Here is a 14,657-nt window from a genome sequence, read left to right on the forward strand (position 1 = left end):
TGCCAGCACTGATCTGCCCCCAGCTCTGCACACAGACATTGCTGCTGCAGCTCCAGGGAAGGGAACAAAATGGGCATCTATGGAGGAAACTTTGCTGCTAGAGAGATCCTTTAGTTCATTAGAGACACTTAGAGCACAGCTACTCACTGACACACTCTGTGGCCACTGTGAAGGTGGAGAGAAACAAAATTATAACCTGCACAATCTACAGATTTCCTTTGTGGACAATGTAAAAAAACAAAGGAAGAAAATTCCACAACCAAACTAACAAGAAGTATTCAAAATTACTTTTATTACAAGTGATTTGTGAAAATTGGCCCCCCGTTCAATGTTTATGAAATCCTCGTGCCAGCAATCTCCACACTGCAGCTTTGAGCTCCTGGTTCCTCAAGCTGTAGATGAAGGGGTTCAGGGCTGGAGGCACCACTGAGTACAGAACTGACAGGGACAGGTCCAGGGTTGGGGAGGAAATGGAAGGGGATTTCAAGTAGGCAGAAAACCCAGTGCTGAGGAAAAGAGAGGCCACGGCCAGGTGAGGGAGGCAGGTGGAAAAGGCTTTGTTCCGTCCCTGCTCAGAGGGGATCCTCAGCACAGCCCTGAAGATCTGCACATAGGAGAAAAGAATGAACAAAAACCAACTAAAATACAGAAATGCACTTAGCACAATGATCCCAAGTTCCCTGAGGTAGGAGTGTGAGCAGGAGAGTTTGAGGATCTGGGGGATTTCACAGAAGAACTGGCCCAGGGCATTGCCCTGGCACAGGGGCAGGGAAAATGTATTGGCTGTGTGCAGCAGAGCATGGAGAAAGGCACTGGCCCAGGCAGCTGCTGCCATGTGGGCACAAGCTCTGCTGCCCAGGAGGGTCCCGTAGTGCAGGGGTTTGCAGATGGACACGTAGCGGTCGTAGCTCATGATGGTCAGGAGGGAAAACTCTGCTGAGATGAAGAATACCACGAAAAAGAGCTGAGCAGCACATGCAGAGTAGGAGATGTTGTTGGTGTGCCAGAGGGAATTGTGCATGGCTTTGGGGACAGTGGTGCAGATGGAGCCCAGGTCAGTGAGGGCCAGGTTGAGCAGGAAGAAGAACATGGGGGTGTGCAGGTGGTGGCCGCAGGCTACGGCGCTGATGATGAGGCCGTTGGCCAGGAGGGCAGCCAGGGAGATGCCCAGGAAGAGGCAGAAGTGCAGGAGCTGCAGCTGCCGCGTGTCTGCCAATGCCAGCAGGAGGAAGTGCCTGATGGAGCTGCTGTTGGACATTTGGCCCCTCTTGGCATGAAAATCTTTTACAGGACAAGAAGTAAGAGACAAGTTAGGTGGGACTTGCATAACACAAAATCAAAGCCATTTCCAAAATCAGAGACATTCCTGCTTTCACATAGAATACTCTTTGTCTTTCAGGAAATGCTCCCTCAGGGCTGAGTGGGAGGTGTGTTTGATGGAGACCACAGCTGCAGTGATGGGAAGGACATCATCTCAGGTCCTCATGTCAATTCAGGTCTACTCTGCACGGGTGGGAAGGGACAGGGACCAGACCTACTGTTCAATATTTTCTGTGGAAATCCTTTCCTATGAACAGGAACCCCTCATCATCTTCACTCCTGCTGTGTAGGAATGGGAATGGTAAAACCTGTCAACATTTTCTACATTTTTTTAAAAGGTATTGTTCATTTTTCTTGCTGACTTCTTTTAGGTGTCAGAAACCCTCAGCATTTCTGCTGCTGGTAGGGATAACAGAGCACCTTCTGTGGGGCAAAGTGATGAGAGGAGAGGGAACTGGGCCCGGGGCTGCAGAGCTGCCCCACGGCTCTGCTGCAGCTCTGCCTGCACAGGAGGGGCTTCACGCCTTGGAGCCCCAGCCCTGAGGGCAGAGGCTTGGCTGGGGGACAGGAGGGAGGGGGCTTCTTCAGACCGAGGGGCTGCACTGCTGAGGGGGATCCTCTGGAGATGTCTAAACTTTCCCTGCCTCAACATTTTTGGTTTTTGTTTTCTCTCCTTCCCTGAACTTCTCTCTGCTTCCTGGAGATTTTCCTCCTGGAGTTGTTTCCCTCTGCCAGCACTCACACACCCGAAATCTCTGTGCACTCTCCTTGGCCCTACAGAACCCTGCCTGTTTGCAGGGCACTGGATGGGGGCAGGTTCTGTTTGCAGCTTGGAGAAAGGACAGGTCAGACTGAGCCTGATGGGTCCAGCACAGGGGATGCTGGTGCTGTCCAAGGGCAGAGTGGCTGAAACCTCTTTAGGAAACTACCATTGACTTACAGAGCACCCAGGGCTACAATTCAGATCTCTCAGATACAAAATTAATAATTTTATAATATTTTATCTTTTCCATTTCACGGGAGAAGGAATTTGGAAACAATCTCAGGAAATTCCCCATCTTTATAGAGATCTTCTTGAAAATATCCTGGAAGTGAGCTGAAGCTCTTGGCTTCTTCTCCTCTACAGCGGACATACTCTGAGTTGCACTTACAGATTTGTTTTCAGTGGGATCTTCCAGCTTTAGGAGATCCCTGCAGGAGCTGCAGCTGCATTGTCCTGCAGCCAGAGGCTTCCTGTGTCCAGGGCTGGGAGTGATTCTGCCCCAGGCACTTGGGAGCATCTTCCCAGCCCTGACTGATAGAAGCTCTCTGTGCCTCTGTGCTGTGCCTGGGGTGGCTGCAGGCAGTGCCCTCAGCCCTGCTGGGCTGGGAGAAGAGCTGCTCCTTAGCCGAAATGTCATTTTGAAGCTCTTCTTGGTTTCCATGGGCTCCTTCTGTGCCAGGAGCCTGGCTCATCTCAGCAGAACAGACACAGCACAAGGACTTTAATGACCCTCTCAGGGCTTTGGTGTTGTTTACATCAGACATTACACCCTGAAAGAGTGTTCAAAAAACTTCTCAAGAACTGAGAATGAGATTTAAAGTTCAAAGTTTTCTAAAGTTGTAATGGGTCCCACTGAGGGCCACAACTGAGAAAGTGTCCCTAGGTTCCAGTTAGAGCAGAATATTGGTGACACTGAAGACAGGTGGGGACAAACAAGGGAAAGGTGTCTCCAACGCTGCACAAACCTGGATGTGTTTCATGAATGCAAAGGGCCAAACCCCATGAAACAAAGGGGCCATTCTGGTTGTGCCAGGCCTCATGGAACCAAGGGGTCACTTGTGCCTGCTTGGGCTTCATGGAAACAAAGTTCCATTGTGACATTGTGGAGCATCATGGAACAACAGAGACTATTGTGACTCTTTGGGACCCGCTGGATCCTAGGGGCTGTTGTGGCACTGCAGGGCCCCGTTCAACCAAGGGGCCATTTTAGCACAGCAGGGCCTGATGGAATCAAGGGGAGCACAGTGACAGTGTGGAGCTCCATGGAACAAAGGGGCCATTCTGACACCGTGGAACCAAGGAGACCTTTGTTACAGTTCAGGGCCTCATGGAACCATGGAGGCCATTGTGACACTGCAGAGCCCAGTGGAACCATGGAGACCATGATGACACTTGGAGGCCACGTGGAACTAAAGGACCATTGTGGCACTGCAGGGCCTCATGGAACCAAGGGCACAAGAGTGACAGTGTGAGCTCCAAGGGACCAAGGGGACATTCTTACACTGCAGAACCAAGGAGAGCATTGTGACACTGTGGAGCATCAGGGAGCTGAGGGTCCAGTGTGACACAGCAGGGCCTCATGAATCCATGGAGGCCATTTTTACAATTTGAGGTTTTGTGAAGCCAAAGGGCCGTTGTGCCATTTTAGGGCATTTTGGAACCAAGGGGACCCTATTGACACTGTGGGGATCAACGGAACCAAGTGGCCATTGTGACACTGTGGGATATCATGGAATCATCAATGGTCTGTTTTGACATTGAAGGGCCTTCTGGAACCATGGAGTCTATTGTGACACTATAGGTGATGCCTGTTGGGTAGTGCAAAGCCTCCCAGAGTCTTCAACTAAGATGAAACATGGTCATGAGTTTTTCAGACAGATATAAGTTTTGACACATTGAAATATCAGAGGTTATTCCTCCAATTACAACTTCAGTAATGAAGCTGTTAGAAAAGGCCAGGAGACAAGCTCCTTTTTAAAGGTCTTTTTTAAAGGTCAGCTCTGGGTGGGGAGCCTGAGGGGTCACACACACCTCTGCTGCACCTGCTGGACAATGCTGAGGAGGCGAATGCACAGCTCTGTCTCTTGGCAGAGCTGGGGCTTCCGTCCTCGCAAGAGTCCCTAGGAAGACACCTGTGGGATGGTGGTCTAGGGGTGTTATTCTGGATGGGTGCTGTTAAAGTTATGTGACAAGGTGGAAACCAGCTCTGCTTGACGATTTGATGTTCTTTACTGTTTTGCTGGCTCAGGAATGTTATTTTCAGTCTTTAGTTTTACACCAGCTCATTGTCTTTGGGGGTCTTTTGTTCTGCAGGATGCTGGATGTCTCTAATTTGCATATAGCCTTGGGCGCGCAGTCTCTTGGGAGCAGTGAACTGATACCGGATGGAATGGGGCACAGGTACAGAGCAGGTGATGGGAAGGGATACAAATACAGGATCAGCAGAACACGTCTGAACTTACCAAGGGATATTAACACTTAACAATGACAACAAAAGGTAAGATTTAGCATTTTACAACTTAATATTCAATAGCAAGCTAACACTTTAATTAAGAGCTTATTAACACTTGATATTCAAAAGTAAACTGACACCTTAATCAAGAGTTCATGACATTGGGGTTTTAGTCTTTACAAAGCTCTATTCCCCCAGTTTGTTCCCCCCCACAATTCCTTTTTGTTTTTACTTTTCAGAGTCTGAGGCTCTAGTGTGTTCTTGATTTTCAGAGGAAATGTTTAGTCTGACCAAAATGTGAAGACCTTTAACTAACACTTTGTGTGGAGTTCAGAGGAATGCCCAAATTCAGTAGAGGACCTGAAAAATATAAAGGCTAAAATCTTAAGGCATCACAGGCCTCACTGAACCAAGGGGCCACTGTGAAACTTGGCAGCCTCATGGAACCAAGGAGTCCATTGTGACACTGCAAGGCCTCATGGAAGCAAGGAACCAATGTGACACTATGGGGTCTTGTCGTGCTAAGAAGTGATTGTGTCACTTCGTGGAACCATGGAACCAAGGAGTCCATTGTGACACTACAGGGCCCCATGGAACTAAGGATTCATGGAACAGTATAGGAGCCTGTGGAACCCAAGGTCCATTTAACATTGAGGGGCCTCATGGAATCCTGGAGCCATGAGGACACTTTGAGGCCTCGTTGAATCAAGGGGCTCCTCATGACCTCATGGAACCAAGGAGACCATTGTGACACTGTGAGTCCTCATGGAACCAAGGGGCCATTTGGATCCTGCAGTATCAGTGAGAACCCTGTGACACTACAAGGCCTCATGGAAACAAGGGACCAGTGTGACACAACCACTGTGACACTGCAGGGCCCCCATGGATCCAAGGGAACAGGTAACAGGTCTGATTGGATTGGCCTGACTGGTCCAACTGCCCTTGGCTTGTCAAGGGTCACTTTTCATGTGCCCTTGCTCTAATGAGGCACTGACCTTTCCTTCAAATGGAAAAGAACTGTCCTTATCCTCCAGGTACCCATTACTGAAACAGGATTCCCCTTCAAAAATTTGCAATATCCAGGGATTGCTCCTAGACAAAAGTTGCCATAACCAACAAGCCTGGCTGGCCTTGACTTCCTGAGGGTTGGCTCTCACCTGCCTTCAAGCACTGGGGCTCAGTGCTTGCCTTCCTATGGGAAAGAGCTGTCCCTCTTGTACAACCAGGGAAAAAATTGGCATTTCTCCTCCAAAATTCCCTGTTTGCAAGGGTTTCTCTGAGACCAAAGCTGCCAGGACATACTTCTCTGCCTGGCCTTGATCTGTGGTGGTCACCTCTAATCTGACCTGAGACACTGGGGTTCCACTGGACCAGATTGATCCATCCAACCTGGCCTTGGACACCTCCAGAAGTGGGGAGTCTGCAGCCTCTCTGGGTAACCTGTGCCAGGGCCTCACCACCCTCACTGGGAAGATTTCTTCCCAATATCCCATCTAAACCTGCACTCCTTCACCTCATGGCCGTTCCCCCTTGGCCTGTCACTCCAGGCCTTTGTCCAGAGTCCCTCTCCAACTCTCTCAAAGCCCCTTTAGGTCTGGAATGGGCTCTAATGTCTCCCTGAGCCTTCTTGTGCACAGGCTGAACAGCTCCAGCTCTCTCAGCCTGGCTGCAGAGCAGAGGGGTTCCAGCCCTGCAAATGTCCATTGTGACACTGCAGGGCTTCATGGAACCCAGGGTGCATTGTCCCACTGTGGAACCAAGGAGACCCTTGTGACACTGGGGTGCCCCATGGAAACAAGGGGCCATTGTGACACAGCAGAGCCCCATGGAACCCAGGAGAGCATTGTGACAGTGGGAAAACAAGGAGAGAACCTCAAGTGCTGTGTCCACTTTTAGGACCCCCAATTTTGGATGGACATGGAGGGGCTGGAGTGTGCCCAGAGAAGGGTGACAAGGGTGATGAGGGGTCTGGAACACAAGTCCTGTGAGGAGCAGTTGAGGGAGCTGGGTTCATTTATCCTGGAGTAGAGGAGGTTCAGGGGAGACCTCATCACTCTCTACAACATGACAGGAGGGAACAGCCAGGTGGGTGTCAGGCTGTTTTCCCAGGGAACAGAGACAGGAGCAGATGATGTAATCTTAAAGCTGCACAAAGGGAGATTTAGGCTGGACATTAGGAAATGTTCTTCACAAAAAGGGTGATTGGAAGGGCATTGGAAATGGCTGCCCATGGAGGTGGGTGAGTCACCATCCCTGGAAGTGTTTAAGGAAAGCTGGATGTGGCACTGAGTGCCATGGTCTGGGTGACAAGGTGGTGTTGGGTCACAGGTTGGAGTTGATGCTCTCTAAGGTCTTCTCCAGCCTGGGTGATTCTGAGATGATTGTGACACTGCAGGGCCCTGGGGAAGCAAGGGCCACTGTGACACTGCGGGGCCTGGTGGAACTGAGAGGACCGGAGTGACACTGTGTACGACATGGCACCATAGAGCCAAGGGGCCATTGTGACACTGTGGGGATAAATGGAAGGAAGGAGTCCATGGTGACAGTCTGGGTCCTCGTGGAACCACAGAGGTCACTGTGACACTGCAGGGCCTTGTGGAACCAAGGGGCCATTGTGGCACTGTGGAACCAAGGAGAGCCTTGTGAGAGCCTGGGGCCCAATGGAACCAAGGGGCCATTGTTCCATGGCAAGGACTCTTGGAACTAAGGGAACAACTGTGACACTGTGGAGCCCCATGGAACCAAGGGTCCCTTGTGACACTGCAGGATCTTGTGTAAGCAGGGCTCCATTGTGACACTGCAGCACCCAGGAATTCATGGTGGCACTCGGAGGCCTCATGGAGCCAAGAGGTCACTTTGACACTGCAGGGCCTTGTGGAACCATGCAGAGCATTGTGACAGAGCAGGGCCTCGTGTAATGATGGGGCCATTGTGACACTGCAGGGCCCCCTGGAACCAAGGGGCCAGTGCTGCTCCTCAGGGACTCATGGAATGAAGGAAACATATTTGACACCGTGGTGCTCTCAGGGACTTAGAGGCCATTGTGACACTGTGGAACCAAATAGAGCATTGCTGCACTGTGAGGCCTCATGCGAGCAAAGCACCATTTTGACACAGCAGGGCCCAAGGATCCAAGGGACTTTGTGACACCAAGGGGTCCTATGGAACCAAAGGCACATTTTGACACTGGGAAGCTCCGTGGAATCATCGACACCAATGTGACACTCCAGGGCCTCATGGAATCTTGGTGACACCAAGCTGGGTGTGAATGTGGATGTGCTGGAGGGTAGGAAGGCACTGCAGGGGGACTTGGACAGGCTGGATCCAGTGCCCAAATCCAACAAGGTGAGGTTTAACAAGACCAGGTGCTGGGTCCTGCGCTTTGACCACAAGAACCCCTGCAGTGCTCCAGGCTGGGGACAGAGTGGATGGACAGGGGCCAGGCAGAAAAGGACCTGGCGGCACTGATGGACAACAGGGTGGACATGTGTGGAGAGGTTTTGGGCCAGTGAGGCCGCAGAGAGTTTGCTTTGCAGTGTTGGGTAAATTGGGCTGTTTTAGTGCTAGCAAAGGCATGCTGACCTTGGACTAAGAGATAAACAGGTGGCAAGAGTGAGAAAGCAAGCCAGGATGTGCTAATCACAAGAGCAAGAAAGTAGAACATAAGCATAAAATGCTGTAACCAATTAGTAGGGTAGTTGCAGGGTATGAACAGTTATTTGTAGCCAATAAATATGAGTATTAGGCATGTGAGCACATGGACTTATGTCAGAACTTTATAAAAGACAACGGCTTGTATAATAAAGTGGAGCATTCACCATAACTCTATGAGTGTTGCGGTTCTGACTCTGGTTGCTCCTTGTAACAAGTGGCCCCTGAACAGGGACCTTCGATTCGACCCATTGTGGGAGGTAAGTGAGCAGGCAAGCTCCAAGAAGCAGTGCTCGGAGGGCAAATGACCACTGTACGCAGGCATACGCAGTGGCTCCGTGCCTGGGCTGACCCTATAGAGGAGAGCTCGCTGTCCCGATTGATTAATTACATTCTTCCCTCGCTGAATTCCTCCATAACAAGTGGCGACCGAACAGGGACGCAGCGTGGTGGGACGCGGTTTTTGCTATCAATGCATAGGCGTTGATGCGAACTGGCTAATCGTGCCACGGCGTGTGGTGAGGCAAAGCAGAAAGAGGAGCGAGGGACCGTCCCTAGAGGAGGTAGGAAGAATCGAGCGCTCTCTTCCTGGTCCTGATTAAAGACAAGCATGGAAAGTGAATGTGCTGCTGTGGTGAAGCTACTGCTTAGTGTACTTGCTAAGTGAGAGAAATCAGTAGCGGAGAAGACCCTCACCAAATTATTGAAGTGGGCACGAGAACACGGGTTTCTCGCTAGCCCGCCGCTTGTGTTTCAAGCAGAGGCTTGGCGTGCTCTAGGTGATCACATGCAGGACATGACAATCATGAGCAATGATAGAGAAATTAAAGACTTCCCTACCACCTGGTGCACAGTTATTAACACCTTAAATGAAATGAAAGCGGAGGTAAAGATAGTTGTTGCTGCTGTTGAGTCTCCTGCCCCACCGGGGGGAGCAGCGAAACCCCGATTGCCAGTTTAAGGGCTCGGACTTTTAAACGCCTTTTTGGGACAACATGGGCAGCTCATCCCGAGGTGTCTCGGGACATGGATCTCATCCAGCCTCTGACAGCGACCATGGTGACACTGCAGAACCTCATGGAACCATGGGTCAGTTGTGACAAGGACAGCAGCAGATCCAAGGACACCATGGAGACGCTATGGATTCTCATGGAACCAAAGAAACCATTGTGACACTCTGGTACCTCATGGAATCAAGGGGATGCTTGTGAAACTCTTGACCCCTATGGAACCAGGGTCAAGGATGAAGCTGTGGGGCTCCGTAGAACCAAGGAGCCATTGTGACACTGAAACAGGGGGAATTAAAATAAACATTTCATGGTAAAAATACAGGAGGATGCTTTGACTTGAAAGAGGCTAACAAGATTCTATGAACACTTCACATTCTCTGTCTTTGCAGGAACAGGAGAAGAGAGCAAGGCTACAAGTTAAGACAGAGGAGCAAGAATGTGCAAACAAGGTGGAAGATCGAGTTGCCTTCCAGATAAGTGAGACCTTAGACCTTAGAGCCTTAGACCCCTGAGCCAGCAAAGACTGGTACCAAGGTCTGGAAAGACCCCAAAGACTAATACACACACACACAAAGAAGGGTTTACTTCATCCTAAGGACCCCCAGACGACCACCAGAGCGACCAACAAGGAGCAGTGGGCAGTTGCACAGAGGTGTGGAGCTAATATTAATACAAAGCAGGGACAGGTGGAGTTATGAATTGAATGTGTATTAGGTGTACTGTGCAGTCCTAATGTGTAGAGAACAAAAAGAGAGGCACAGGTCACTGAAGGTGTGCGCATTTTTGGAGCAGCTATCCCACATGCACCTCAGCACTATATAAAATACATACCTAGAACTTCCTTTGTGGGTTATAGGGGTTTTACGCACATGAATTTGGCTGACCTCGCTTCCCCCCTGAGATTTTGGGGTGCCCCCTTTGCCCCTGCGAGAGATGGAGCTGGTGCAGAACGCCGTCTTCACCGACCCCACAGACCAAAGCGCCTGAGTGTACCTGCACTGCATCCTCTCCCGAGGTAACTCGGGGCTCCCTCCCACCCCAGAGGCCTTCACCTGGAGTTTGGGGGGACCCCCGGAATGTTAGGGTGCCCTCTGACAGGCCCCCAACACCAAGGGTCATCTCTGTCCACATCAACTGCCACAATGCAGTGGTGGCTCTGATCTTTTCCCAGCCCATCAAGGTGAATCGGGACACCTAGGGGCATCAAAAATCTCCTGGATCCCCCCAAAAATCACCTGGATACATCTGGGTACCCCTTGGACACCTGGATCACAGAAAAACCCTGGGGCCTCCTAAAACTGCTATCCCCAAATCCTCATTGCTTTGTCTGGGTAGACCTGGCTTCCCTAAATCCCTATTGACTTTCATAGGTAGACCTGGTCTCTCTACATTCCTATTGCGTTCAACGTGGTAGACCTGGTATCCTGCCAGTCTTTTATTTCAGTGGGGTAGACCTGATGTCGTTCGATCCCCAACTACCTCAAAGGACATATTTGATGTCCCAAAATATTTGCTACTAAAAACCCCAATTTTCTGATAGCAATTCCCACACTTTAGGCTGAAAATGGAAATTTTCCCACTTACCTGGAGAAACAGCTCCAGCATGAGCCACAGGTGTGGCATCAGGCATTTGGGACTGGCTTCCAGGAATTCATCCACAACTTCCAAAGCATCAGCACTGTCAACCTGGAGCAGAAATTCACAGAATTCAGACCAAGATGTCTCCCAAATTTACCCAAATTTACCCATTTTAGCACCAAGTTTTGGCAAAATCCCCATTGACTTTAATGGATAGACCTGGTGTCCCTAAATCCCATTGACTTGAATTGGGTACATTTGGTGTCCCTAAATCCCTATTGATTTTAATGGGGTAGATTTGGTGTCTTGAAATCCTTATTGATTTCAATCAGCACATCTGATGGACAAATAATCCCTAGCAGGAGATGATTACTATAAATGATGGGGCAAGAGAGAGACATTGCAAAACATGGTTTATTGCCTCGTGGCAGCAGTCTCAAAGAAGGCTGAGACATAAAAAGTCTTAGCTCCAATGCCATAATATCAGGAGCTGCTTCATTCTTAGTTATAATGACTTATGTAAGCTTTTAGCCAATCCAATACTTCTAGGAACTTTGCTAGTGTCTTTTTACACCAGTCATTATTTGCTTTGCTTCCCATGGCTCTGCTGCAACGCATCATTTTTCAACCAATCATATAACACTTCACACACTTATACTGATACACCTTAAACTTCTAGCTACCTTTATTACAGCTTCTACTGCTAAACTTGAAAATCTTTTAAGATCTCACTTAACATAATGCTTTGCTTACATAATACATATCTGTTTGCTTAAAACATATTTCTGCTTAAATTGCAAACTTATATTCTTGATTCATGTCTATTTTACTTTCAGCACTCTAGTACTTCAAGCTTACTCCAAGGTCTTAGGTCAAACCTTGGATCCATCTCTATCTCTCAGCCTGTATGAACAAGGCCCTGAGAGCTCTCCATGCCTGCATTTCCCACACAACTTGATATTTCTGCATCCAATTTCCTGCTCTGACTGGAACCTGAAGACACTTTCTCAGTTGTGTCCCTCAGTGGGACCCATGAACAGTATCAGAGACTTTGGAGTTTGATTATGACTGAATTCTTGAGAGGTTTCCTATCAAAGCACGGTTCTGCCTTGAATTCCTTCTGGTCTAGTGCAATTGATTAGGAAGGTTTTCAACTCCAGTTATGGAGAAATGTGTCAAAGAGCTTCTTAGAAATCTCCATTCCTATTTAAAAATGTGTGTTTTATTACTGTTCTCTCTAGAGCAGACGTCATTGCAGCATTGTGTGATTGATATTTGTGAGAAATGGATTTGTAAAGGAATGGACATGGAATGGGTGGGGATGGTTTGGCCTCCTGGGGGCCACCTGCACAGTCCAGCTGATCCTGGCATGTCATGGGCTGCCTCTCATCAGCCCCTGGAACACTGGGGCTCTGGGCTTTCCTTCCTGTGGAACAGAACCATCCCCTTTTCCAGGTGCCCGGGGCTGGAATTGGCAATCCCCATGAAAAGTTCTTCATATACAAGGGTTGTTCCCAGCCAAAATCTGCCAGGACAGACAGCTCAGGCTAGCCTTGGCCTCCTGAGGGCTGTCTCCCATCTACCACCACACACTGGGACTCAGTGCTTTCCTTCCAGTGGAAAAGAACTGCCCTCCTTACCAAGCTGCCAATGCCAAATCTGGATTCCACCTCCAAAATTACATCTGTCCAAGAACTGGGACTAGACAAAAGTAGCTGGGACAGACAGGCTTGGCTGCCTTGTTCTCTGGTGATTTCCTTAGACTATGAGCAGAATCTTTTCATTTGCCAACACCTTGGAGAGGGCCCAGAGATCACCAGGCAGCAACTGACAGAATGAGAGGACACAGTCTCAAATTGTTTAAAGGGAACAATTGGCTGGATACTAGGAAAAGAGTTTTTCACGGAAAGAGCGATAAAAGTACTGGAATGGTCTGCCTGGAGAGGTGGTGGAGTCAACACCCATGGATGTTAAAAAAAAAGTCTGAATATGGAACTTGTGACTATGGTCAAGTTGAGGTGTTAGGGCATGGGTTGGATTTGATGTTCTTGAAGGTCTCTTCCAACCCACTCATTCTGTGAGTTTTGTGAATTCTAAGAATTCAGTGAATCTCCCAAGTTTGGGTTTGGAGGCTGCAAGAACATGACCAATGTATAAGGACAAAGGAGCTCTGTGTTCAGTGGAGTGGAGACTGAGGACAGAAGAGAGCCCAGGGAGGGATTGAAGGGAGGTTTCATAGATAGGGGATCCTTTGGACATAGTTGAAAACAGCCTGAGAAAAAAAGAAAGAATTGATGCCAAGAGCAGCTGGGATGGTTCAGACTGGACCCAAGGTTAAGGAAATTTCACTCGCAGGGCAGGGCTGTAGTGAAACCTGGCATCCAGAAGGAGTCTGGAGCAGCCCAAGGCTTTGTGTGTGCAGGCAGAGGCAGGCAGGACGCAGAGCTGTCAGCAAAGGAAGGGGCCAGCCAGGTGGGGCAGCCGGGGGATGAGGACAGCCTGCAGGGACAGAGGGGCAGGGCATGGACACCGTAGGACAGCCTGGGCTGCAGAGGGCACAGGGATGGGCAGCAGCTGAAAGGCCCTGCCAGAGCCAAGTGCTGCAGCACTTTGGCCATGGCTGCTGGCCCTGGGCCCTTGGCCAGCAGGGGACAAGTGAGCCTTGCTGTGCTGGGGCCTCATTGCCTCCTTGTCCCTGCTCAGCAGCCTGGCAGGGGCCGCCCCATGGTGCCGCCCTTGGCATTGCACATCCCCAGAGCCCAGTGCCCCGGGAAGAGCCCTGAGCAAGGAGGGAGGGACAGGATCTGCCTTGCCAGGGGCTGGGGCTCAGCCCTTGGCCCTTGGCATTGCTGAGACACATCCAGGTTTGCTCAGCATCAGAGACACCTTTCCCTTGTTTGCCCGCAACTGTCATCACTGCCTCCAGTGTTCTGCTCTAACTGGAACATGGGGACATTTTCTCAGTTGTGTTCCTTACTGGAGTCTGTTAAAACTTCAAGAAACTTTGCAGTTTGAATATCACTTTGGGTTTTTGTGAAGATTTTAAGCACAGTATGGGGGACTGTGTCTGATGTAAACAGCATCAAAGCCTCAAGAGGGTCATTAAAGTCCTTGTGCTGTGTCTCTGCTAGTGAGCTGGGCTGGGCTCCTGGCACAGAGGCAGCTCCTGGCAACCATGAAAAGCTTCAAAAAGACCTTTCTGCTGATTTGCAGCTCTTCTCCCAGCCCCGCAGGGCTGAGGGCATGGCCTGTAGCCATCCCAGGCACCGCAAAGAGATCTTCAATCAGTCAGGGCTGGGAAGATGCCCACAAGTGCCTGGGGCAGAATCACTCCCAGCCCTGGACACAGGAAGCCTCTGGCTGCAGGACAATGCAGCTGCAGCTCCTGCAGGGATCTCCTAAAGCTGGAACATCCCAATGCCCACAGACTCTGTGAGTACATTCTCTGATTCTCTCTCCTGTAGAGCAGCCAGGGGTGCCCAGGGCTGTCCTGCAGAGCAGGGTCCTGCAGCCCAGGGTGCTGTGCTGGGCAGGGACTCTGCTGCCTGCCAGGGACAGCTCTCAGCCAGCCCTGGGAGCTGCTGACAGCACTGGGGGACAAGGTCTGGGTGGAGGGAGACAGCTGGTGAGACTTGGAAGTGTTCTCCTTGAGTGGTGAGGATGGTGCATTGATCAGGACTGCTCCCAGCATGACATTTAACTACAGAACATTTCCAAATAGATTATACAGGGAGCACAGCAAGTCAGGGTCTGCATAAAAGGGAAAATCCTGATTTTATAATCTACTGCTCAGGGTTGCCTAGATGGAAAATTGAACATTGATATTCATATGTGTGTTCAGGTTGAGAACAATAAAAACAATTTCTCTCAGGTCTGAATAAAC

The 14,657-nt window shown here is 49.9% G+C and overlaps 1 protein-coding gene across 1 annotated transcript; it reads right to left on the reverse strand.

Moving 5' to 3' along the window:
* Positions 1-325: 325 nt before the first annotated feature.
* Positions 326-1,258, reverse strand: LOC134057398 (olfactory receptor 14J1-like). Its single transcript, XM_062514386.1, has one exon. The coding sequence runs from the start codon at positions 1,256-1,258 to the stop codon at positions 326-328; it is 933 nt and encodes a 310-aa protein (XP_062370370.1).
* Between the last annotated feature and the right edge of the window lie 13,399 nt (positions 1,259-14,657).

This window comes from Cinclus cinclus, unplaced genomic scaffold, assembly GCF_963662255.1.
Source record: "Cinclus cinclus unplaced genomic scaffold, bCinCin1.1 SCAFFOLD_32, whole genome shotgun sequence".
NCBI lineage: Eukaryota > Metazoa > Chordata > Aves > Passeriformes > Cinclidae > Cinclus > Cinclus cinclus.